Genomic DNA, 27,781 nt, shown 5'->3' with positions numbered 1-27,781 from the left:
GTGTCACTGGCTGTCCCCCTCTCAACGTTGCAACACGTTTGGCAATGTTTCTTCCAATATTCTTACCATGGACAGCAGTCGATGATGGTACTAAAGTAAAATACAGTGCATACAAAGTATGTTGGCATGGACAACTCTAAAACTCCATTCACACGTCATCGAACCTACCTCCCACTAAACCATGGTATTACAAGATAGAAAATTTTAAACTAGAACCGTGAGCTTCAAAAAGACAAAACTATTCACAGTGTGTCAATGAAAACAGTACAAACTTTCAAGTGGCCCTAACGTGCTTTAGGTCTAAACAGATGTGTTGTCCTAGAGAAACACACAAGATCACTTAAAGATCAGAGAAACTAAGTAGCCAAGTGAACGTTTCTCAGATTGAAGAAAGGCTAAAATGATATGTGAGAATGTTATGTAAAGGAAAACAACATTTTATTTAATGAATGTTTGCGTGAGATGGTTCCGTTTTCGAAAAGGAAATCATGCCCCTGGGCCCACCTGGGGTCTAAATAAAGAACAAGTGTGGGAGACTGTGCTTTCTCAATTTTTTTATTTTTGCATCTGTCGCGTTTTTCAACATAAAAACTTAAAAGAAATACTTTTTGCCCTGAGGGACCCCAGCATTAGGCCTAGAGGGTCAGGGTATTCCTAGCCTGCCCCCTTTTCTTTATTTTTAACTTTCAGTTTGGGACTCGGCTGAGTCTGAGTCCCAAAATGGCTGCCAACACTTCCTGGACGAAGTGTTGACAGCCAATTAGATCTCTGCACAAGATTGTTAAGATCTGTGGAGGTTAGGAGCTTCTAAATATACAAATTTGGTTTCCCTTAAATATACTAAAAACTACTAAATGGACTCGCACCAAATAACAAAAAGGTCCGTCCAGCGGTTCGGGCTATAGATTCCTCAAATGGCGCCAAAGTTATTGTCAAAACAAAAACTCTTTTCCTATGGAAACTAGGTCCGAACTAGAACTGTTACAGGTGATCACCTGTAGGTAAAATATAAACGTTTTATATATATATGTACATTTTTTATGGTAGAGCTAAATTTAGGGTTTAGGGTGGGTAGTGGTAAAGGGCGGTAAAGGTAATTTTAGAGGCTATGGGTGGGTAGTGGCAAAGGAAAGGTAGAATTAAATTAAAAAGGGGGTTTTACTTACCTTAATTATACTTACCATGCGTAGTGAAGTTTTACAAACCTAACACAAACGAGTTAACTATCACAAAAGCAGACATCCTCGTGTTAAACTAGACACACTATAACAAAACATGCATCCTAATGATTAAAGAAAGGCTCTTTCCTTGTCTACTCCTAATGCTGTTCATGCTAGTGGGACAGCAGACAACTAGAAGGCCATAACCCACCTGGCGCTGGGTAACTAGGCTCTCTGTGTCGAGGGCAAATTCACATTGTGCCTCTGGGAATACGAAGGAGAAGTGCTGCCTGCCAGCAGGACCCTTGACACGGCCAGACTGATGCAATAATCTCCATAACAATACGGTCATTGGAACTAGAGCAGATGGCTCGCACACCTACAGTTTAGACATTTAAACCCATAGCAGATTAGAGAAAGTCTTCTTTTACGTGTTCTGTAAGTGTACGGACTTTATTTTAGATAATGCACACAGCATGTATCAATCATGAAGGCATGTCACTTGGGCAGGGCCAGGCTGCCTAATGAAATCACGTAAAATCCAAAGGAACCATCTGAAAAACATTTGGGTTCAATTTAGTAGATGAGGCCTGGACCACTATAATTTCTGGTGAAAGGTATGAAGAAAAACATGTTGGGTTGGAAGATGTAGGTTTGTTGAGTTCTGCTCTCTGTCTGTAGTCGGCAGGTCTTGAGAAAAAGTTCACCCTGCACACAGTACTAGCTAAGCAAGTGCCTCAGAGCGGCTTTAGGTCAGTGCGAAATGTGCAGCTGCACAGGGCGCTGACCTGCAGGAGGGGCACTGATCTTGGTGGGGGTGGGAGGGGAGGGGGGTGTTGTGTTTAGCAATAACTGTATTTTATGTGGATAGCTGGGTAGATTAGTAAAGCCAGCCTTTACCAGCACTTTAAAACAAATTAAATGTATGTGAGCTGGGCGAGGGAGAGATGAGGGACACTTCTGGCCTCTCAGATAATGTCTGCTGACTCTGAAGGTAGAAACGGCACCTACATCGGCTCAGAGGGAAATGCTGGCATCGTATACAGTGCCAAAAGCATGAGGGTTGGCGCCTTAGCAGGCAGGGTCATTCCTCTGAAGCAACCTAAGCTTTGAGCCTGGAAAGGGAGGAGTTTGGTGGCACTGAAGGAAACAAAAAGCAAGAACCATTGCCGAGGGAGTCTGCTTTTATTTAAACGGCACATATAGATGTCATGTTGAACCGAAAAGGACATCTTTCTTACAACATCTTCGAGAGGGGAAGATATTTGACCTTATTGCTGGTGGTTGCTGGGAAATGTCATCAGTGTAGCATCGATAAGAGTTCAGGAACTGCGCTGGTGAAGCGCGGAAAAACACAGGAACTGAAGCCGGTTGCTATTTCCACGACTGAAGCAGTGTGGCTCAACCATTGCTGGAGAGCTGCTACTGAAGGAAACGTGTTAGATGAATTATGGCGCGTAGATGATATTTCTAAAATGAGGGGTCTGCAGCAAGATATATTCATATGGGTTGGGTTTGTCAGCAACCACTCATAATGATTGCGGTTGTGTTCAATGTGAACACAATAAAAAGCTAGTCAAGATTGGTACACTATTCTCATGAACAATAAAAATCAACTCTCAATCCACATTTCGGTGGAGCCACCTCTGACTCTGAATACAGCAACACGTCTTTACAGAGCTTGTATACAATTTGAAAAACAACAATTAACATCAGCGTAATGTAAGATCACATTATGGAATCGAACAATGCAATATCTCGCGAAAGTCATTAAGGGATACATGTAGTTATTAAATTATTTCTGTACGAACTTGGTATCAGTGGAACATTTCCTCTTCCATACAAGTATTTAAAAAAAACAAAGCAAAACCTAGGTACATAAAAATCAAATGGCACAGTTTATATTTTAAAAGGTCACTTTGTTTAAAAACTCAAGTAAGTGCCAGAGTATATTGTTTGCTTCACCTTCAGTTTCAACTTTTAGAGCTAGAACACACTTTTGAAACCTGTTGAATATCAGCCAGTAATTGTCAACACATACTCAGTAGCTTAGGAATCTGTATTTCACTTCGTCACAGCCTTATATTTTATATAAAAAGGGAACATTTGTAATAGGTCGATTGACCTTGTGTATAATATATCAATCCATTTAAATAAACTACCAAACCATTTTCAAAATTAGCACCATTTTCAAGAGAACTTTGTTTACTCGTGGAGGCAAAGCAAGCAACGGTGCTTTCGAATAACGAAAATGTGCACCCAGTCACAAATGACTGCGGAAATGTGACACGCATTACATCACCATGCACAAAAGAAACTGTGCAACAGGCTATCCCACTAAAGCAAACAATTACACCAGGCAAAACAGCTCCTCTGTAAGTCACGCTTTACATTTTCGTTTTTGATAAGTGAACAATGTTTTTAATGTTTCTTTAGACAGGTGCTGATTGAGAGGTTGCCTGTTTTTGTTACTTCTATTTTTTTTTTGTTTCACCACTCTTGACAAATGCCAATAAATAGAGGAGCTTTTTTGCCTGCCCGTGCTTTTGAATAACTCACCACATGTTCAATACTTTCTGGCAGCTATATGCAAGGAAAACACAAGCGAAAAACAGGTTGAGAAAAATACGCTTTCTAAAGTCCTCAAGTATTAAAGTGCATTAATGAGATCAAGCAAATTGTATCAGTTTAGCAGTGCAATATCTTAACATTAGAGGAGTAAACCTAATAGGCCACAGTCACACTAGTTAACATGAAGTTCAGCGCTGCATTCATAAATCGAGGGTGAGCAAGCAGGTCCCTTTCGATACAGCAATGAGGCGTCTCAAAATATCGCGCCTAGATCAGCCTTCCATCCCGCCCTTGTGGAACTAGCTCGAGCAGACCGATCCGATTACCCTGCACAGTTTAGTAGTGTTGTAAGTTTTTTTGGGAGGCGCATTATCTAGAATAAGAATGATCACTAAAGGTCTGAACTTGACGGGCTCACGTGGAAAGTCTGGGATCAACTGTTTACTGACGGATTTTATTCGGAGTTAAAGGAGAGTATGGGGGGGGGGGCACTCAGAGGTCGTCAATTGTGAGAAAGTTAACTTGTGGGTTTATGTGTCTCCAAGTTGTAAAGCGGAGACGTTGAAATTGTGATTGTGTCTTCTGCTCGTGTGTCATGGTAAATAGCAGGTGCGCCTACAAGGGGGCTTGCAGAGTATATAATCAATCAATCAAGGAGTGCCTTTCTTCCCAAGCTCCCCCTCCCGCTCCCCCCAGGAACAACTCCATGCTACTCATTTTTGGGCTCACCAGGATATTCTACGTTTTCTTCTGGCCCAGGCAAGTTTAATAAGAAGCAAGGTTACTGAGTTAAAGAAATTCTATGACAGGACCGGAGGCTTCGGATTATGCTTTCTCTCTCTTTACTGCAAAAACTCAGCAGCCAATCATGTTTAAACAAAACAAAAGACTACATTTCCCAAGAAACCCAGTAGTCAGAGTCCACCAATCACGACATATCCCAGTGTATAACAGTCTCAAACTCAATAGTCCTTCCTCTTTCTTTGCTGCTGCAGCCAAAGAGATAAGTCATTTGTTTTTCAACTGTATCATATTGTCTATATATATGTAATTTAGACACAGCGTGGAGTGGGAGCGGGCTCGTATAGCGCCGCGGTGTCGTTTGCGCTTTCAGCACGCCTCTATGATTTAAATTTCATGCTGCGTTCGCCTTCGGGCCCCGGCTCCGTACCGAGAGGCGTGTCTGTCAGCCGGCTTCGGAGTCACTCCAAATCCTAGATCGCGGCGTGTTAAAAAAGAGGATCTGTCCTCTTTCTATTTCGAGGAGCGCGCACCTCGCGTTCTCTCTGTCATCGGAGAACGAGGTGTTACAACGCACAGCGCTCGAGAGGAAGATTCTAAAAATAGCCTCCGACTCCTTGTGTAGCGATTGAGCCCTAGAACGCCCGACGGGGCAATTTTAACGTCGATTAAGGCTCTGCCTTAGGGGATTTGGCAGGAGCTACCTCCACAATTTATTGGTGACTGTGTCAGATAAAAAAATATTAAAACTTACCTGCTGGGGAGTTTATTGAACCCCCGTGATCTCCTCCATCTCCTTGAACATGGCGTAGTACGCTGGCGAGGATGATTACTATCAGGAACAACCAGATAACATGAATGACCATATGGAGGAAAGACTAGTGGAAGCCCTGGGCTACCATGTCCAGGACTCCGTGAACCAGGCTCTAATTAATTCCCTCAAACCCTTTGCTCAACCTTTGAAGCGTTTTGGGCAGCGAGAATTGAGGGGTCGCCCCTTACTTGATGCTGGTTCGCAACCCGACCAGCTTTCAGATCTGGGTCCTTCCTAGGGAGCCTTGAAAAGACCATTATCCTCTGCGGATATATTGGCGAATATGGCAGCCTCTGTGATGCAAGACCATGGCTATGACGTGTACTCATATTGGGACAATTGTGATTCAGGCAGAGAGGCCTATCCCAAGCCTGAGGGTCTTTCTTCCCCATCTCCTTCCTCTGGCTCAGACCAAGAACATGATGACCCCAAACCATTGGGGAAGCGTAAGCGTAAAGCCCATAATATTAAAGAGCGCAGCTCTTCTCTCCCTAATCTTTCATTCGACCCTGAAAGCATCATTCACCCCAGGTCCTCGGACTGGCTTCCTTGTGAAGAAGTGGCCCAATATGTACAAGATCACATCCGTAAGAGTTCTGACCGCGATATGCGGAATACTCTACGCTCGGAATGTCCTCGCCCTTCTCTTCTGGGTAAAGCAGTGGAAACCCCAGACCTAGACCCTAACATGGCCACATTCATGCACAAATTCTCCAAAGACCCCAAAAAAGGGTTAGATTGTGCCTGGAAGAACTGCCAAGACAGACTTCTCGATATTTCTGGCCCCATCACAAAGATCCTCGAGTTAGCCGTCCAGGCTAAGGAATCTGAGTCTTCTCTGGATCCTCAGAAAATCTTGGAATGGGCCCAACGTGCAATTTGCCTCCTCGGTAACGCAAACTGTGCCATGTCCACTGAACGTAGACGTTCCTTCCTTATGAGGATTGATCCTAAGCTGGCAGATCTGGCTCCCAATGACGCAGGCCCCGCAGCTAACGGTCTACTTTTTGGCGATATGTTTGTCAAAGACTTAGGTAAATACGTTGCCACCTTTTCAGCCCTGGACAAGGCACAATCCTCAATGAGAAGAATGTTTAAAAGAGGCCTTTTTGCCAGGGCCGGACGCTTCCGAGGCCGAGCGTCGGGCCGTGGTTTCAATCAGGCCCCCGGAAGCTACAACCAGCAAGGCTATTATTCAAGATCAGGGTTCTACCCTTCCCGAGCCCGCAGAGGTAGAGGAAGGGGTTACCGTAACAGAGGTAGCAGCGCCCCCACCGAAAACTCCTCCACAGGTGAGAATTATTAAGTTTTCAGAAGTTTTTCTAGGGGGCAGGTTAAGAGAACATGTGGTAGCGTGGGAAAGTGTGTCACAGGATCCCTGGATCCTTCAGACGGTACAAGGGTACAGGATAGAATTCTATGCCCCACCTCGTCAAACGAAATTTCCCCACATTCATAACTTTTACCAGACAGAAGGTTCTTTCATAGACGACGAAGTAGCGCGCCTGCTCCAGAAACGCGCCATTTGCCGTGCGGACCCTCACCCTCTCGGGTTTGTAAGTTCGATTTTTCTAGTTCAGAAAAAAGGAGGCGGATCGAGATTGGTTCTCAACCTCAAGGAGTTCAATTCCTGGGTGGTTTATCGCCACTTCAAGATGGAGGGCATCCATCTGCTAAGAGACCTCCTCTTAGAAGGAGATTTTTTTGTGAGGTTGGACCAAAAGGATGCTTACCTTACGGTTCCCATATTCGAGCCTCATCGCCGCTTCCTCCAGTTCTGTTGGCGAGAGGTCTGGTACGAATTCTCTGTTCTTCCCTTCGGTCTTTCTTCCGCCCCTTGGTGTTTCACCAAGTTGTTAAGACCAGTGGTCCAAATCCTCAGAGAAAGAGGAGTACGTCTTATTATCTACCTAGATGACATCCTGATTATGGCCCAATCAGAAGAGTTAGCCCTCCTCCACTTGACCTGGATGATCCATCTCCTCCAGGATCTAGGATTCCTTATCAATGTCGACAAGTCAGTGCTAGTTCCTTCCAGGGTCATAGAATTCTTAGGCTTTCAGGTAGACTCTATCAAGGCTCAGTTATTATTACCTCTGACAAAGAGGAGAGCGAACAAGAAAGAATTGAGGAAAGCCCTTGCTTGTCAGACTATATCATTGAAGACCCTGGCTCGCCTTGTGGGACTGTTGGCCTCTTCAATCCAGGCAATATTCCCCGGCCCTCTTCATTATCGGGCTCTGCAACACCTGAAGATTCTTCATCTTCGCAAGGGTTTGTCATATGCAGAACAGATTGTACTGTCAGACGAAGCCAGGTCGGAGATCAATTGGTGGCTAGCACACATGGATGCCTGGAACGGCAGAGCCATTTTCTCGTCGAGCCCGGAAATGATTATAGAATCGGATGCCAGTCTGTGGGGCTGGGGGGGCTCGCTGCGGTCCAGTTCAGACAGGGGGCCGTTGGTCCCAGGAAGAACTGTCTCTCCGCATTAATTGCCTAGAACTATTGGCAGGAGCTTTTGCTATTCGCTCCCTGTCCCCACGACAGGCGAAATGTTGTATTCTTCTTCGGATGGACAACATTTCGGCAGTCCAATATATCAACCGCCTGGGGGGGACCAGATCTCGTATTTTAGCGGAAATTGCAAAGGAGTTTTGGCAATTTTGTCTTCTCCATCATATATCCATGACAGCGGAATACATCCCGGGCCGTTCCAACCTGATTGCAGACTGGAACTCGCGCTTCCTGAGGGACAGCAGCGACTGGAGGCTGAATCCTTCAATATTCCACAGGTTGAATGCTCGGTGGGGCCCTTGCTCGATGGACCTTTTTGCCTCGAGACTCAACAATCAGCTGACGTGTTTTTTCAGCTGGAGACCGGACCCGTTGGCGGCCAGAACCGATGCGTTTCTCCAGTCTTGGGAAGAGGGGGTGCATTATGCGTTTCCCCCCTTTATCATGATCCAGAGAGTACTCTCTCAGGTGAGGAGACAGAGAGCGCAATTAGTTTTGGTGACACCCATTTGGAAAGCACAGCCCTGGTTTCCAGTGGCGATGGGATTGTCTTGCGATCTTCCTGTGATGATTCCGCAGGACCCTCTTCTGTTGTCAGATCCTGTCGGATCCCCTCATCCTCTGATTTTGAGGGGACAGTTACCCCTCATGGCGTGGAGAATTTCAGGAGACACTGGCAAGTGCCTGGTGTTTCGGACAACGCAATGTTTTTCTTGTCCCAATCCTGGGCTCCGTCCACTCACAAGCGATATCAGTCTGCCTGGAAAAGGTGGGTGTGTTGGAGCAATGAGCGGGGTGTTGATCCCATGGGGTCCCCCATTGTTATGATTGTCAATTTTCTTTCTGACTTAGCTTCTCAGGGTTTAGCCTATAGAACAGTCAATAACTTTCGATCGGCAATCTCAGCAGGTCATCCCCATATAGAAGGGAAACCTACGGGTGAACATCCATTGGTTTGTAAGCTTCTTCGAGGAATCCGGATGACCACTCCTCCTCAACCCAAATATTCTTCACTCTGGGATGTCGATATTATTTTAAAAAATTTAAAGTCCTGGCCTTGCAACGAGGATCTTTCTCGTAAGCAACTTTCAGCCGAATTGACTATTTTATTATGTCTTTTATCTTGTCGGAGAGTGTCGGATGTGCGAGCACTGGATGTGGCAGGTAGAGTATTTACTCCTTCTGGAGTTTCTTTTTCTATCTCCAACCGTACTGAGACTTCTTCTAGATGTGTGTCTTACCCAGCTTTTCCTCATCATCAAAAGCTATGTATTGTCAAATGTCTAAAGGCATATGAGGAACGTACTAGAGATTTACGCCAAAATAACCTGGGGCAATTATTGATTTCTTTACAAAAGCCGTTTGGTCCGGTGTCAACAGCAACGCTAGCACGTTGGGTTCGTTGGATTCTTCAAGAATCAGGCATAGATGTTGCTAGATTTGGTGCGCATTCAGTTCGAGGTGCGATGGCCTTTAAGTCATTCTTGTTTGGTTCTCGTTTAGAGGATATTATGAGGGTGGCTGATTGGTCATCAGATTCTACATTCAAAGTTTTTTTTATCAGAAACCAATTGTTGATGTGGTGTCTAATGTGGTTGATGCTTTGAACTAACATCATCCGAAGCCTCCGGTCCTTGTCATAGAATAAATAAATTTCTAGCTATCGCGTCAAGAATTTTCAATTCTATTAAGGACACAGAGGCGAGGATTATCCCTCCCTTGGGAGTACCTGTAAAATATGTTTATTCAGTGATTTAAAGTATATTAACATTATTATTACAGTTGATTTACCCACCCTTGTATGATTTAGAACTAGTGAGTTATGAAGATATTATTATGATCTATTTTGTTTCTAGGTATAGAGAACAAAGGAGTGTGAATAAGTTGGAAGATGACTGTTCCGATTCAGTTTTGGATATCAGAATCCTGGTTACCTTCGACGATCGTTGCGGTGCAGCACGGATCTTCGCTGTCTGCTGGGAGAAGGTTCAGAAGTGTCCTGTTGATGCCAAGTACTGTTGTTTATCGCAAAGAAAGAGGAAGGACTATTGAGTTTGAGACTGTTATACACTGGGATATGTCGTGATTGGTGGACTCGGACTACTGGTTTTCTTGGGAAATGTAGTCTTTTGTTTTGTTTAAACATGATTGGCTGCTGAGTTTTTGCAGTAAAGAGAGAGAAATCTGCATAATCCTCGCCTCCGTGTCCTTAATAGAATTGAAAATTCTTGACGCGATAGCTAGAAATCTTTTTACTCCTCTTCAGCTGAATTTTGGGAAATTAGCAAAATACTACAGAAGTCGAAGGAAAATTAAAATTGTTATGAGACTGATCCAGCCAGCCATCGACAGCTGGAGTTTCAGCCAGCTATTTATTTGGTTTTCCAATGTGGTAAGTGCCATGCCATAATTCAAGGATGAAATGTCCTCAATGTCAAGGCTTTGCCATATCCTGAGGTATTTTATCTGGCCATCACACCATTCCAGTTGATATGATGTTTCAAATCTAGGCGTTTCATGGGTTAATGGTTCTGTAGAGTGGGGTTTTGGACACTTGTTAAGTAATATGGCTTCAGTCCCTAGGTTCTTTTAGTGGAGAACCGTAAAAACAAGATTTGAAGTTGCTTTTGAATCCTGCAAAATGCTCCATTGCAAGAGCTAAATGCATTGGGGGTTTGGGTCATCCTTACGGTATCAGGGGTATACTTTCCATACCTGACTCTCAGAGACAAATGCACTATGGGCTAGAGCTCTTTAATGTGATATAAAATCTGGGTTCCTTATATCCTTTTTACCATAGGCCGCAGTGAATTATTTCAAAGTGATCCCAGGTACTTTAGGTCTCCGATTTGGGTGCATATTTTCCCGAGCGATCAATTTTTCCCCACAATAACACCAGGCTTTCCAAGGTCCCAACAAAGGAAGACAAACAAAAAACGCAAAACAAAAAAAAAAACGACACTTTTAGGTGCTACTGGGGAAGGATCGGGTTTCCACAACTTTCTGGAAACCAAGGACTTAGGCTAGGAAAAGTGAATTTACGGGGTCGGATGAGTGCGATTTTTGTATTAGGAAACAGACAGGCCCAATTGCTGTCATCCAAAGACAGGTCTATTTCTCAGGACATAAGTGGTGTCACCTGCCGTCAATGTAGCCAGTAAAAGGTTTTCCACATGTCTATGATAAAGAATCTGTAGAGGGAATTTATTCGTTATAACATACAGATAAACTGCTTTGTCGACTATTACAAATGTTTGCTGATATTACCACAAGACAAATTCCTAGGCTTGAATTATCTAAAAAAATATTACGAAGTCACTTGATTTCGTCAGTAAGGTTCCTAGAAGGGTTAACAAATGAAATGGAACCTTAAAATACTTAAAAGTCTAATTAGAATAAACAATAACACTCACTTTGTTTCATCCAGTACTTCCACCTCTGCAGGTGCTGTGATGGGTGCATTGGAGTGGCCTGCTGTAGGGTCGTCTGGGTTCAGATCACCATTTGTTGAACTTACAACCTGAGGACAAAACAGAAAAACAAAGCAACATCACCAATCTGGTGAAATACCTGAAATTCTTTTATCATGACCCACACAAAAACAGCAGATTAAAACATCACTGGACTACACAACTGATTAGGACACTTAAAAAAGGCAGCTCTATGTCTCAGATCGATTACATGCAGAGCGCCTAGCAGAGGGAATGAAGTTGTTTTCAACACTAGCAGCTTTATTCATATAGGCAATCTTTTTAGGGTCGAGCGTGCACAAGCACTCTGGACCATGTTGTAATCTCTATGTGGGCTTCTAACCACGCCCATGTTACACTTGTCACTTTCAATAGTTCGTTGGCCTGCCTTTTAAAAATTGATTAATTCCATTTCTGAAAGCCATGCATACGTCATGCTTTTTCCAGTGTTTAGCCCACCTCAAGCGCACCGGTAAACTACTGAAAACATACAAGGCTCCGTGTTTTCAGCTGGTTTCTGGACTACTTTATCTTTTAATTTCTTGCGCAGCACGATCTCGCTGAGCAGAAGTTGAGTGCTTCGCATGATATCGACCCTGTTACATGGATAATTACACTTTTGATGATTACATGGATAATTGCACTTTTGCCGGTAACATGGATAATTTCACTTTTGCCGATAAATTTCACTGCGAGCGAACTTCGGTTTCCTTTTCTGTGTCTCCTTCACACTCATGGTGACCATCGGCTTGCTATGTGAAACTGTTTTACCTTTCATTATTAGTTTATGTGGCAAGAAAAGTCCGGTTAGGAGTTTAAAACACTAATAGCTCTAATGCAAGCAAATGCAAGACCCGTTGCATTGCAAATGCTTGTTTATTGCTGCTGTGCTAAATCGCCTATGCTCAAAATTGCTTAGACTAAGAAAAAACAGAAGGGATAACAAGTTGTGGCTTTACCTATGCGTTAACCACAGGACCACAGACACCGCAAACAGCATAAATATGCCCTTTAGAGCATGTTTTAACAAAAGGTTTCAATACATTGTTCGGAATCTAGATCAAATACAGCTATTCAATCGTCTACTCTGCTGCGCATGTGGAAGCGTGCCAGAGAAGATGTGACAATGCCTTTCTCATTAAAAAATGCCTAGAAATGCACCATACTTAAGTGGGCAGAAGCATCACCTATAGCAAATACGTAACAAATGGTAACACTGCTATCTCTGCTGTAAATGCCTCATTTATATTTTTTCAACACCATCTTTATGTCCCTGTTGCACTGAGGAAGACAGCAGACAAGTAATGTCAGAGGTGGTAAATTGAAAAGAACGGAGACATGAAAGCGGTCATACAGACTAAAGTTAAAAAGAACACGTGTGAGAAGACAGACCGGACATTGGTCGTGAAGAGGGGATTGCATGACAAGTTGATGAATATTCTAAATGCAGTGGCAGTATTAAATGGGAGAATGATGGGAAATGCATAGTTCCTCAATGTAAGTGTGCTTGTGGTTTCTTTACATTTAGTCCAAAAGCGATGCATCTGAACCACTGGTAAACACTCTGGGTGCGTTCCACCAAGTTACATTGTGTGGAGCACTGTAAACAAAAGTATTATCAGCAATTCAGATGGATCTAAGCCTTCATACCCATCACTAACAACCAGAAGTGATTCCTGATCTCACTTTCCTACAGGGGCTCAAACTTCACGCTGATGAGGCCCAACAAGGCTAAAACACACTCGGTTTCATTCTGTTCCAGTTCAGTGGTCATGTGGCTTTTCAGTTCAGATGAGACAGTCCGTTTTTGGGGCAAGCCCAAGAATGAGTAGTTGATCCTGGTCTATAATTGTACAGGAAGTGATGGAAAGTAGGGGGATTGTGCCAGATCTCAGTTCCAGCAGGTATTTCTGGATCCAGCTGACCCAGAGAAGCATGCTAAATGTGCTCTGGTGTCATTTTCAGACACCAGGACATATTTCAGCAGTGCACACAGGTTGTCTGCATTTGTTGCGAGCTGCAAAGTGCAGGCAGCGAGGAGTTTTTCTTATTTAAACTTCCAGCTGGGCCCAAAATAAAAGCCAATTTAAACGGCTATCAGCCCTTGTTTAGTTTTTGTGTAAAAAATGGATGAGAGCTACCTAGAGCATAACACCTAGATGCCAAAGCAATGGAAGAAAGCAAAGACGCACAGCATTGTATCACTTCTCAAGAACTTAAGAGAAACTAAGATCTGGAGACAAGTTTTTAACTTTGTTCAAATCTCTGTGTAAGAGATGTGCTTGCACTGTCAGAATGCAAGATTTATCTGTCTGCATGAGTACACAAATACTGATGTGAGTGGCGGCAACTATTTTTTAAATGATAAGATAACACTACTCATTCCAGTGTAGAGTGACAGAGTGATTTACCGCACACACACCCAAACAATAACTCATACATGTGTAAATCAATGTACAGGAAATATTACATAGGACAATGAGGGATTATAACTTATATGATCAGGGAACCATATATCATCCATATATGCAGACATTATATGTTAAGTGTGGATGCACAGGAAACAGTCAGCATTTAAAACACAGTGATTTTTTTGTACTAATAAGACTTAATTATTTCCCAAAGTAACCTTTCTTTAGAATAACAGATTGAGAGAAAAACAATAAGGATATAAACCTGTGACAAAGTGTGCAGGAAGCTCCTTGATGCTGATAAACCGAACACTGTGCTGTATTAGAAGGCTTGTAACATGAACTGGAAACAACCTTAGCCAAATAAAAAACACATTTATGATTTGCATGCTACACTATGTGCTTTGCACCAGGGACATTAACCTTCTATGCTACTGTATGAGTCAAAAGACCTGTGTTAACCACTAGAGTTATCGTACTGCTATTATAATACCCTCAAAATTGCTGGGAACACAATGATATCTGCAGCAAGTGTTTTAAGTTTGTAAAATATTTTAACATGCAGCCTCTTTGTAACATATTAAAAAATCTAGAACAGATTTATTTTCACATATATCCTTGTTGCCAATTTCTTTGCAGCTAATTTTGTTTTTAAAAACAAATGTATAAGCTAACTATTTTTCAAGCCTAGCCCCTTGTGACTCTACCCCCTTCCCTGTGCCACACACTGACCCCTAATTTAGAGCGTCCCCAAGTTTTTTTTTTTTTTTCTTCAAATTCCAGCACTGGGTACAGCAGTATACATGAAATGGAACGTATATAAAGTAATTGCCAGTAGTTCAAACTTTTTTCGAAAATATCTATCCACCACGTTTGTGCTGCCATGAATCATGGACACATACCTTCAGAATTGTCAACTACAGTATGTCAGGGACATTCAAACTTTTACATGACAGACTATATGGTGTTTCTTCTGCTTCACACTGGCAAATTTGTACCCTTCGCTTAGGTAACTCACCTCGTAAAACCCTGAGCACCTTAAGAAACTTCCCGATTTGCAGTTCACCCTCAGAATAAAATATAGCATATCAGCAAGACTGCCTAAGAACAATTTCAAAAGGTTTGTCTATTTCTAAATTATATTGGGGTAAAGTATTTGTATTTTTATTTGTATTTAGGAACTTCTAAAGGGCATTCCGGCCATGGGCATCGAAGTGCTGACAGCGGCGTAAGCAGAGTGAGGGGAATATTGCAACAAGCTACTGGGAGAAAAACAAGTTTTGAGTTGCTTGCGAAAAGGTATTTAAGCATCAAGCCCACTAATATGTCCTGGAAGTGCATTCCAAAGCTATCCCGCTGCCACAAAAAAATCCGGATCTCACCATCTATTTTTCTTACAATGGAGGACAAACCATCAAAGGCTAGCCGATCTTAAATGGCAGCTAGGAATGTACCACTTGATTGCGGATTGGAGATATCCCAATCCCTGGGAATGAAAAGCCTTATGGGTTACAAAGAACTTTAAAAGTGATTTGCTTCCTTATAGGAAGCCAGTAAAGCTATCTTAAACTCCCCCTGGTAGAGGCAGTCTTGGGTAGTCCTAGTACTAGACGAGCTGCTGCATTCTGGATAAGTGGAACCTTATTCAGAGAGAACCGATTGGTGTTCAAATACAATGAATTGAAGTAGTCTAGTCTAGATGTAATGAGAGCAAGGACCACGGATATTCTAAGATCTTTGGGAAGGAACGTTAAGACTTTAAAACATATTTTAACCATCCAGAAACAGAAACTGACTATTCAATTGACATGAAGGTCAAATGCCAAGGAATTGTCGAACATGACACCCAGATTTTTGGCTGCTGTTATAGGAGATGGTAAAGCTCCACAGGATTCAGGCCACCAATAATTATTTTAAATCGACCTATCTGCCCCAAATACCAGAATCTCAGTCTTATTCCCATTCATTTTCATCTGCCACCTCTTTCCAGTCATCACTGATGGACACAATAAGCTGAGTGTCGTCCACATACAAAGGACCTGGAAACCGAATGAACGGAACAATTTTTCCAAAGGTGCCACATGCAAGTTAAAAAAGGGTCGGGCTAAGGAAGGACCCTTGAGGGACTCCACAAGGAAACTGGAAGGGAGCTACTCTAAAGTCCCCACAACTGACTGTAAATGATCTGCCACTCAAAAGATATTCCAGCACCCCATCAACTGAGGGGAGATGGTGTCTAAAGCAGCCAACAGATCCAATAATACCAAAATGGCTGCTCTCCCCGGTCCAATTGCCTACGTATAGAATCTGAAGTGGAAATGAGGGCGGAGTCTATACTATGTAACTAACTGAACCCGTGCTGGGAGGAATCAAGACAGCCGTTGGCCGAGAGATAATTGGCTAATTCATGATTGATGTAAATGTTGTTCTAAGTGAACACACTCCTAGTTCTTTCAAGCATGATTAACATCTGTTTCTCATTATGAATTATTAAAGTTTTATTTTTCCAAAATGCTGCTTTTACCTTTCAATGTGCGTGAACTTAAACCTTGCATAAAGATCCTCAGACTTCCATCGTGAGCTAATGTAGGCATCTTTCTGCGATGATCAACATTTAAACTACCGCATTTTCACTTTTGATTACTTTTAAACTCTTAGCACCCATGGCATGTTTGAAAAACATGAAACAAAAAGAAAATCCGGTGTTGTAGGAAATGTAAAAAATAAACACGATGTAGAAAATGCGGAACCCGAAAAATGTCATAAAACATCAAGCCCACGCAGAAACCACACAGTTGTTCATGGTTAAAAAACTGTTTAGGCCCAACTTCCACACTGATACGAACAAGGGAAAAAGTTCACTTAAAAGTGTAATGGAGGGGCGTGGCCAAGATGGTGGCGAGCTAGGAAGTGTTGATCCGAGCTCCGCCGCCCCGGCCCTCTAAAATGCTGCGAGGTCCGCCAGAGAGGACTTGAGGAGGCCCCCCGGGGCCCCCCGAATGCTGCCGCGGTCCGTGCGCAGCCACTTGAGGGCTCAAACGTGCGTCGGATGACCGCGGATGACCGCGGATCGGAGGGCGTCGCGGGCGCACAGGAGTGCAGCCAGAGACGCGTTGCGGCTGGAGTGGCTGGGGGGGCGGGCCCTCTCTCCCCGACGCTCCCTTGTCTTCGCGCCTGAGGGGGAAGGCCTGAGGAGGCCCGGTTCCCCCTCTGCTTTTGCCTCTTTGGGGCATTTTGACGCCGATGGCCCATCGGGAGGCACGGAGATCCTGCGCCCAAGGAGCAACTAGGCTGGGAGCCCAGGCGAATCCTCCCAGGTGCTGGAGCTGCGAGGGGCTGGAGACTGACCCCTTAGCGTTGGAGAGCCTCGTGGTGGGATGTGGAGAGGCCCGACGGACTGAAGGTGCTCGAGGTGGCACCCTGCTACCCCCATACAGACAGTAAGTGACGTCCTGTGTGGGCGCCGCGCACTGGGACGTTGCGGCTGAGGACAAAAAGGGCTGCGCACGACTGGAGATCCCGAATGGGGTGAGACCCCCTAGCTCGCCGGAAGGATCGGGCCTGGCATGCATGAGCAGTGAACCTGAGAGGCACGTGTGGGGAGAAGCGCTTACTGGGCGCTGAACACAGAGGCTACTGGGCACGTCTGGGTTCATTGTAATCAGCGTCGGTGGTGTGGCCACGTGGAAGGTTGATCCGGCAAATGGCCGGGGCCTGTGAAGCATGGCGGCGGCTAAGACAAAACGAGAGCGGTCAGTGAAAGACATGCTGGCAGGTGCTCGCTTACCTACAGGTGGCATGACCGAAGACCCTCCGGCGACAAGACCTCCTGAGGGACGCTTGGAAGTGGACTCCGGCGGCAGTTCGCCGGTCACGAAAGGCTTCTTGACATCCCTTTTTGATTCACTTCGCAGTGATATACAAGACTTGCGACGGGATATGGTGAAGGAGTTGAGAGGAGAGGTGTCCTCCTTGGGAGAGCGTGTCTCGCAGTTGGAGGATGGAGAAATTCCTCGCGGAGAAGAACCAGCGGGCCTACAGCAGGAGGTTGTCCGTCTTCGGGAACAGCAAGATCATCTCCAGCTAACAGTCGAGGATCTGGAAAATCGCTCGAGGAGACAAAACATCCGCATCAGGGGGGCTCCGGTGGGGGTTGAGAAGGAAGACATCAGGGACTATGTGAAGGGCCTAGTCCGTTCTGTGCTGGGCCCAGACGAGACACAGGAGATAACCCTGGACAGGGTGCACCGAGTCAGCCGTGCTGGCGCCCCCGGGGACCGTCATCCGGACATTCTGGCCTGTCTACATGATTTTGTTCTCAAGGAACGGATTTTGCAGCAAGCCCGCACTCTCCAGAAGGTCCACTTTAATGGACATGATCTCCAACTATTCCATGACCTCTCAGTGCGCACGTTGCAAAGGAGAAGAGAATTTAGACCGATCACAGAGCATTTGCGGGTGCACAACGTTTCTTATTTTTGGGGTCACCCGTTCCGTCTGATCTTTCGATGGGAGGAACGGCTCTGACAGGTGACGTCCAATGCGGAGGCTGCCCGGATCCTGGGCATGGAGGATGGACCCCAAGAAGCGAGTGAGGGGTCAGCCCTGTCGGGGGGCGATCAGCCTCGGTGGCGATGAAAAGAGAGAAAGCGGAGACCGCGACGACCGTCTCCCTCGGAGCTGAGAATGGAGAGGGAGTCTGTTCTGAGCAGTGTGGCAGCTGGAACTTCGGCGTAGAGAAGAGTGCCTGGTGGCGCTCTAACTGCTAGCGGGCCTGGATGCGAACGGCATGTCGGTCGTTGGAGAGGGTCGGGCGGCGGAGGTGACGGAAGAGGACTCTCATTTATGGCTGGTTCTACTGCCCTTTGGAGACCTTTCCTCGTGAGGAAGAAAGCGCGAGGGCTTATACACTTTTTGCACCTGTTGTGCGTGATGGTTTATTCTTGTTGGGTTTCCCTGTGGGTTTGCATGTGTAAGGAGTCTCCCCCAGGGCTTGTGGCTACAGATGGGGAGGAACTGACCCCGGAGCTTCCTTCCAGCACCCTTCCGCTTCTATGGTTGTTACTTTCAACCTAACCCATGCTTCTTGAATGTATGAGTCTGAATGTCCGCGGGCTTAATAACCCTACCAAGAGGTTGGCCGTTCTGTCCACCCTAGAGAGGTCAGGCTGTCACATATGCTTGCTTCAGGAGACACACCTTGTACCGAAGGATGTCTACCGCATGCGCTCCAGGTGGTTCCCTAGGCAGTTCTGGTCCTCGGTAACAACAAAGCATGCAGGGGTGGCGATTCTTCTAGCACGCTCATTCCCGGGCGAGGTGGTGTCCACGTTTCACGAGATAGCAGGGAGGCTTCTGGCCATACGTCTGAGACTGGGGGGCTTTTCCTTCACCATTGCCTCTTTGTATGCACCTAACTCCCAGCAGGAACCTTTCCTAAAAAGAGCCTTGACCCTATTGCTGCAGTCCCCAGACAGCGCTATTCTGATTGGGGGCGATTTCAATCTGGTGATGGATGGGGGATGGATCGTTCGGGCCACAGGTGGGGGCAAACGGGGTCCATTACTGAGGCTGGTAAACACTGGCTGAATGAATGTGGCCTGGTGGATGTGTGGCGCAGGGCTAACCCCACGTTGAGAGACTACTTGTTTTACTCAGCGGCGACTAAGACGTACGCCCGCCTAGATCTCTTTCTGGCCTCACGGGAATTATTGGCCCGGATTGGGGACTCTTCGATCGAGCCTCGATCTCTTTCAGATCACGCCCCAGTCATAGTGGGTGTTCAGATGTGCATGGAGCGAGTGAATGCGGCGAGCTGGCGATTTAGGGACACAATGCTCCAGAACGATGTAACGGTACAAGAGATACGCAAGGTTATAATCGACTATCTCGACCGGAATGACAATGGGTCTACGGGTGAGACAACGCTGTGGGAGGCACTGAAGGCCGTTGTTAGGGGAGAGGTGATGTCAATTTCGGCTAGAGATAATAGGGCAAGAAGAGTCCTTAGAGCGGACCTGGAGCGGCGGGTGGGCGAACTGGAGCGCTCACATAAACGCACTGGGGCCCCGAGGATCTGGCGTGAGCTGGAGAAAGAAAAAAAACAGCTGCGAGCGCTGGACTGGGATAGGGCGGAATATGCGGTGGTGCGCCTTAAACATAAGTTCTATGTTGGTAGTAACATATGTGGGAAATTGCTAGCGCACAGGCTGCGAGCACAACGAACGGCGTCAATGATACAGATGGTCCGCTCCCCATCAGGGGTTGAGGCGCGAACCAGCGATCAAATAGCAGACGCTTTCGCAGAGTTCTATAAGGCCTTATATCAGGCGGAAGAGTCTGACTCCTCATCTCCCGAAAACTTTCTGGAAGGGATAGCAATTACCCCGATGCCGGAAGGGGACTCAGCTTGTCTGGAGAAACCTATAAGACCGGAGGAGGTTATAGCAACGATCTTGCGCCTGCAGTCCGGGAGGTCGCCTGGGCCAGACGGCTTCTCTGAACTCTTCTATAAGACATTTGCTGTGGAACTCGTTCCGGTCTTGGTGCGACTTTTTAACTCCTTTCGTCGTACAGGGTCCCTCACGCCAAGCATGCTCGACGCCACCATTGTAGTAATTCCAAAGCCCGGAAAGGACCCCGAGGACTGTGCCTCGTACAGGCCGATCTCGGTCCTCAATATTGACGCTAAGCTGTTCACTGGACTGTTGGCGCACCGTCTAAACTACTATATGCCTGACTTGGTGGATCCGGATCAGGTGGGATTTATACCGCGTAGACAGTGTGGCGACAATACTAAACGACTGCTTCATCTATTGGAGAAAACGGAACGATCGAGACGGGAAGCACTCTTCCTCTCTGTCGACGCTGAGAAGGCGTTTGACAGGGTCCACTGGCCATATTTGTTTAAGACGTTAGAGCGTTTCAGGTTGAGCCCCGGGTTCATGGCTTGGATCCGATGCATCTACCAAGCGCCTCGGGCGGCGGTGAGGGTTAACAGGATGCTTTCTTTGCCTTTTTCGGTTCAGAGAGGAACTCGGCAGGGGTGCCCCATCTCGCCCCTTTTGTTCGCTTTATATATGGAACCCCTGGCCCAGCGACTCCGTGATGACCCTAAGATTGTGGGCCTTAAATTCGGAGGCGATAGACATCTTATCTCATTGTATGCGGATGATGTGATTCTCACCATGGCGGACTCCACGACATCACTCCCTGCGCTAATGCAGGTATTAGCGGAATTTGGACAAGTCTCGGGTTTCCGAATCAATATGCTAAAGTCGCAGGCTATGAGTAGGTTTATGAGCGCTGAACACGAAAAGACATTGCGAGACCGTTTTCCCTTTATCTGGTCCTCCTCAAAACTTCCGTATCTGGGAGTGGAGCTGGGTCCGACAGCAGCCCGTACGGCGTCGTTGAACTACGAGAAGCTGACGCGGGAGGTACAGCGTGACTTGGAGAGCTGGGCGAGGCTTAAATTATCCTGGTTGGGTTGCGTGGCGGCCGTCAAGATGACTATCTTGCCGAGAGTGCTATATGTATTTCAGGCACTCCCAGTAGAACCCCCACCGTGAACAATAGCAGTCCTTCAGACGGCGGTTTTAAGATTCATATGGGAGGGGAAGGCAGCGAGGCTTCCGCGAAGATTAATCTACCGCCCTAAGCGGGAGGGGGGACTGGCTGTCCCTTGCTTTCAGCGATACTTTCAGGCCACGCAACTTCGCTTCCTACTGGAGTGGAGCCGCCCGTCCTCCGAGAGGCACTGGTGCTTCATGGATCAGGCGGTGGCGGGCTCACATATTTGGAAAGAGCTTTGGTTAAGTCGCCGACATAGAGCATGCGGGTTGTATGCGTCCCCGGTCACGGGGGTCTCGATGCCCGTATGGGACCGTGTGGCCTGCCGCGCGGGCCTGACGACCTTTCCGTCCCCAATGACACCTTTTGGGGCGAATCCTGATTTCGGCCCGGGTTTCCAGGCGGAGGCGCTGCGCCGTTGGTATGAGGGGGGCTGTAAGAGAGCTGGCTGTTTCTTTGATGAACTGGGTGTGATCCCCTTTGACCAGATGAGGGAGACATATGGCCTGTTGGAGGCAGACAGGATGATGTATTATCAGATAAGACACTGGGTTCTGTCGCCCGCCAATAGATAGGCCCTTAACGCCATTCGAAAAATGGATTATAACAAAAAAAGATGACAAGCGACTAATCTCTGAGTTATATGCTCTCCTGCGAGGGGGGGCTCGACCACCCAAATCTAAGGGTCAGCTAAGATGGGAGAGGGAACTGGAAAGGGAACTCTCAGAGGAGGAATGGGAGAGCATCTTTTACAGAACACATCACACTGCTTATAATGCGGCTGGAACAGAGTCAGCTTATAAGGTTGCGTCCTACTGGTACTACACCCCGGCAAGGATCCATGTCTGGGATCCGGTTAAGTCAGACTTGTGTTGGAGAGGGTGTGGAATGTCCGGTTCGCTTGCCCATCTTCTGTGGCACTGCCCTAAGCTTCACCGGTACTGGGATAGTATTTTAGACACTCTTGACGCAGCCTTCGACCCTCACATACCTAGGTTTCCCGCATACATCCTCCTGGGTCTTCCCAATGATCTCACCTTCCCCCTGAGAACAATGAAGGGCAGACAGATGGCCTTAGTGCTAAATGCAGCCACACAGTTGTTGTTGGGTATGTGGGGGTCTGACCAGATTCCGTCAATAACATTATGGCTCCATAAGCTATGGTTTATTCTCGCCATGGAGAAGCTCACTCTGTCCTCCTTGCAGAATGGTGAAGACTTTAAGGAATTGTGGCAACCATTCTTACGAATATTGTCAACCGAATTTACGGCACTGACATGTCCAGCCTATTTGAGGGTTTTGAGGCTGACCTAGGGTCAGGAGGGAAGACTTGGGCATGCTTGCGCTCAGGTGGGTGAAACTGACGATACTAGTCCTGGGGAAGTATGACTTTGATGCGAGCTTGTGAACCAACAGAAGGGAAACTTTGGTAGTATTTTTTTCTTTTTCTTTACTTATGCTATTATCTAGTTTTCCTTTGTTTTACTGTCGTATATAGAACTTAATGTATGATATGGCATCGGTCTCATTCTGTGATGTTACACATGTATTGTTTATATTGAAACTATTAATAAACAGATTTGATCCATAAAAGTGTAATGGAATAGGACACTTGAAAGGGTATTTTGTTTTTTAGTTAAAGGCAAATTCATGTCTTACTGACCCAAAAGTACTTACGACATCAGCACACAAGTGCTCCGGCACACACTTCATGCCTTCGAACAGCTTGTGGCCTGATTAGACAAAAGGTTCATAATCACCCAGGACAATGGCATGCAAAGCCCTACTACAGCACTAAGCAATCATTCTGCCCTACAGTTGATACCCTTGCTTACTTGCGCCAGCCCTTTCACGCCAACTGGAGAGCTTCATATCCAAAGCAAGATCTGACAAGGCTCCAGGGCCTAATGGGTTGCCCAGGCACTGTTCAAACAAGATGCAGCTTTCAGATCGGCTTACCAGCTTTTTTCGTTACTGTCTAGGACATTCAAGAATTCCCAAATCATAGCGTAGTGCAATGATTCAGCCAATCTACAAAGGAGGTTCAAGATCTGACCCTAGCAAATATAGGTTAATTGTGCTGCTTGATAATGAGACCAAATATTACGGTAGCCTTTTTCTAGAGGACCTAAAAGCAGTGGGATGAGGAGAAGAGGTTAATTCTAATGCACCAAACTGTGTTAACAGCCAAGTCCGGCAAATTAACCAACTTAAATTTAGTGTAAATTTTGATGAATAAGGCAATAGCATCACACACTATACAGTATTGCTGCTTTGTGGATTTCAAGGCAGCATTTAACCGGGTCCCAAGGAGGGCCTTGTGTGCCAAACTTCAAAAATGGGGAATTCCCTCTAATCTCTTAGAGGTTATAATTCAATTGCACACTGACACTTGGATCAGTGTCACGCTGGGAGACGGCGTTTCACTCTCGAGAAAAATTCACACACTCCAGGGTGTGAAGCAAGAAAGTGTGCTAGAGTCCCTACCTTTGAACCTGTTTATTGCAGATATCCTGATGCATCCAACTGTCAGCCCCTATGATTGGAGGTTCATGGAATAGTAACCTGCTGTATGCTGATGACCTGGTAATGTTTAGCCTCACAAGGGTAGGTCTTTTGGGGCTACTTAATCAATTGTTTGCAAAAATGGTCGCCAACAATCTGGAGGTGAACTTGAAGAAAACAAAGGTTGTTATTTTTGGCAGGTAAATAAATCTTGAAGGCGGCTGGCTCTACAACAGCAGCAAAATTACCCAACATCGAACAAACAAGTACCTAGGGGTATATGTTGTTGCCAAGGGAAGCTCTGTAAAGCAGAGGAAAGAGGTGGAAGCGAAAGCCTTGACCCTTTCTAAACTATCCAAATCACTTTTGGGGCCAAGTCTCTCTCCCCTACTAGAAGTCATGAGAGTTAAGACTGCTCCCTCATTGACCTCTGATCGGGAAATATAACTTGGCAAAGATTGCAGTATGTTGAACAACTTGGTTACAAAGATATATAAAAAGGTTCTTCAGCTGCTGAATCTTTCATCGCCAACCAAGATCAGGTTGGAATTTGGCCTCCCTAACCAGCGGGCAGCTGGTGCTGGTTCATACCTTAATCTATGCCACAAGCTACGTAGGGCCCAAGTAGGCTCCCCAGAGGCACTATTGTGGACTGAAATCAGCATCAGTAGGTTGAGGCAATCACACCATTGGGTTCTTGAGGACTGCCTGCAGCTACTGAACATGCAACATCTTTGAGACAGTAATGTGAACCAGTCAACATTTAGAGCTGGCATTGGAAAATGTCTTCAGCTGTGGACATATCATTCAGACAGAGCCACATTGGCTAGGCATAAGCATGCCTGGGCTAAGCATAAGCATGCATTGGCTAAGCATATGCTATCCTCCCCAGCGAGCTGTGGCTGGATCTACCTGCAAGGTTGTGGTCACTGTGAAGAATCCCTGAAACATATTTTGTGCCTATGCCCAGCACTACTGAAGGAGCGCAGAATAAGGTCACAGGCAGAGTGGAACAAGCTGTGAGTCTGCACATGCTGACAAGCCATCATTGCGTCCTTAAACCTTGACGACCCAATCTTGAATATTTTGTTTACAAAATTTGTAATCACTGCCCTAAACAGGTTTAACTGCCAGGGGCTGATATGGGGGCTTCAGCTGTGAACACAGGGATACATTAGTCGGTTTGCGGCACAACGTGAGTACTATACTGCTCTCTTCATTTTGATGTCTTGGTGCATCTTATACTTTATTTTTAGATAATATAATAATAATGGATCTTAGTGTGATGGAGTTAATACGGCCCTGTGGCGAGCAAAAGCAGGGCAGAGAATTTAAGGTCCAATTAAATTTTTTATGAGGACCACATGTTTTTGCTAGTTTAATACTCTTTATATCAGCATCTGAGAGAGTAATTCATCATCAGAAGTGATCATTTTGCACAGCACACCGTACATGTCTTTAAGCTGGCAGCATTACCTGCACCTGCCACTACAATGCTTTTAATGACATATAATTGAGCGCGATTACTATGCATCAAGAAGTGCACTCCGGCTGCTGTTAGTGTTGTATTCTATATATTTGTATTTTAAAGATGTATTCCATCACGAGCAGCAATCAATTTGCACAGTAATCACCACTTGGTTAAAATGTATATGATTTGTGGTTGTTTACCAAGCACTTGCACGTTAGGGAACCTTGCTAGCTAGCAAAATTGTTTTAATTGAGCATTGACTCTTATCTTTTAAATATTGATTAAATTGCTGTGTTTGTTTATAGTTTTTCAGTGTAAGTAATGGGTTTAACATCCTACATATGAGCACTGACTGTGCGCCCTTGTTGTCAATGTTCCATTATTGTATTCTCTTTTATTCATTGTAATGGTTTTTAATAACTGTATGCAATAAAGATACTTACCACAGGTTCATAATCAAATTAGTCCAGAGCACACAGGTCCTTGATTAAACAATGGGTGCAGGTAAGAAACAAAATTCTGAGCACATGTAGGTCTCAGGAACACGATGCTACCTGCTCAACTCTAAGGAGATCACATCTACTATGAAATACCCAAGCATTCTTAGACCAAAGAATGCCCTGTCATAAAGTAGGTTGAAATTATAATGAGGAATGTGTAATGGTTTGGTTCTAGAATTCAGGGCTATGGGGTCACATGTTTTAAGTGTTTTTTCATCTTCAATCTGTAATTTGCAAATGATTTATTATTTACTATGTGTAATAAAGCATTGTATTAACTTATATAAAAAGGCCTGCCTGCAAACAAGCATTAGAGAAAAAACGTAGAGGTAGGTTGAGCACGGCTGAGGTGCAGTCCGTAGTGTTTTTCTCCCTGTCACAACAGTTAGTAAATACAGTTTTTGGATTGCCAAGAAGAGTCTGTCTGGTTACTTCTGCTGGGAGTGTTTTGTCTACCGCGTAACACAGGCTTGCCAACACCAGACCTGGTGGCTTTCAAAACGCTTTTTAGATGGGAAACCGTGAAATAGCGATTGTTTCCTAATGTTGCTGAGAAGTCTTGGACAAGTCCTTGTAATCCTAACCTAGTAAGAAGAATAACGCAGCAAAAACATAAAAAAAGAAAAATACTTGCACACCAATTACTAGGATGACTTCATTAATCTGTTTCACATAGTAAGGATAATTCTACAAGATTACTGTATGAAGACGAAATAAACAACAAATTCTCCATTTGTTAATCCTCGTTTTTCATCTGACATTCACAGTTTTTCATCTTCATAGTCGGATGCCAAGGGAATACTATCTAAATAACCATACGAAAATCAGAGTGATGGTACTGGACTTAATACAACCATTAGGAAGTGGGTGCTTAATAAGAATGTTTGTACTACACTGCCTCGATTTAGGTGTGGTTTTAAGCCATAATACTTTCACTGTTTCAAGAATACTGTTGTTTTCATACATTATGGAGTTAAAAAATATAACCGTTGAGACCCTCAGTAATTATCGCAAAAATGTATCTATATATAAAATCGATGGGAAACATTTAATGCACAAACATGTTAGTGCTCGTTTCCAAAGGGGGAATAATCTTACCTAAAACGTACGTCAAAGGAAGGATTCTATAATACAAACCCACAGGTAAAGAAAGGACTGGGGAGTAGGGGAACTGAAAGCCGAAGGTAAACATTAACTTCCATAATGATGCAGATTGCATCAAACAGAATTAAACCACTTATGCTGGAAATTAAAATATAAAAGGAACATTTTATTGGGATCCGTGATATTTCTAAATACAAGACATCAGGAGTAAATGCAACCTTGATGTTCATTATTCCCATCTCAATAAAAATGACACATGGTCCGGCAGCATTCTAGGTTAGGCTGTGTCTTCCACGAGCGATAATATACATTTTTCCAATCCACGGGGAGGTATTCTAATGCTTGGGTTGTGGTCACAGGTCCGAGGCACTTATGTGTCTGCTTTCCCAGGTGTGTGATGACAAGGGCTGTTGCTAAAGATTCCACTTACATGTAGAATTTGAGTTTAATTTTGGCATAAATTAAGTGTAGTAAAGCCAGTTCCACACTTAGAAAACGCTTTGAATGCCGTATGTTTTATGTTGGGAAGTTGAGAGTTCTTGGTACATTAGTGATCTTTTATTTACTGGCTTTTCACTACTTCATGACAATACATATACAGGGGTCCATATAAATGTAGGGATAACTGAGAGGGTAAAGGCTGAGGTCAATGAAAGCGTCAGAATAGGGCAGATCAAGGACTGACTTCCGTGCACCACTTTATGGATTTAGTATTTTCAGAAGAAGTTAAGTATTTTAGCACAGTTCTCAAGGAGGTCATTCTAGAGTGATATATAACAAGGAGCATTTTGGAAACTAGGGTGCGAGCATTTGCTGGCAGGCTCAGAAGCACACAAATGGACACCTACTCAGTCACGGGTAAAGTAGTTAATAAAGAGGGCAGACTTGGTGCTAAACAACTAACAGGAATTTGAAGCATGTCGCAGGATAGCGGATGAGAATCTG

General features: G+C 45.0%; 1 protein-coding gene across 6 annotated transcripts in view; it reads right to left on the bottom strand.

Annotated features, from left to right (window-relative positions):
* The window catches only part of CSNK1G3 (casein kinase 1 gamma 3), a 479,935-nt gene that overhangs the window by 20,516 nt on the left and 431,638 nt on the right, over positions 1-27,781 (bottom strand). For 3 of the 6 annotated variants that reach the window (XM_069227081.1, XM_069227054.1, XM_069227097.1), the window contains 2 exons: positions 11,217-11,323; positions 3,720-3,743 (listed from right to left, as the gene is read on the bottom strand). In XM_069227081.1, the coding sequence (XP_069083182.1) occupies positions 3,720-3,743; positions 11,217-11,323 (131 nt within the window). Of the gene's footprint in view, positions 1-3,715; positions 3,744-11,216; positions 11,324-27,781 lie in introns of those variants that run through there. The other 3 variants (XM_069227089.1, XM_069227062.1, XM_069227072.1) reach the window with 2 other exon arrangements.

Source organism: Pleurodeles waltl, chromosome 1_1 (genome assembly GCF_031143425.1).
Source record: "Pleurodeles waltl isolate 20211129_DDA chromosome 1_1, aPleWal1.hap1.20221129, whole genome shotgun sequence".
Lineage (NCBI taxonomy): Eukaryota > Metazoa > Chordata > Amphibia > Caudata > Salamandridae > Pleurodeles > Pleurodeles waltl.
Note: the sequence above shows the minus strand (reverse complement) of the source record. Positions and strands in the feature narration are given on the sequence as shown.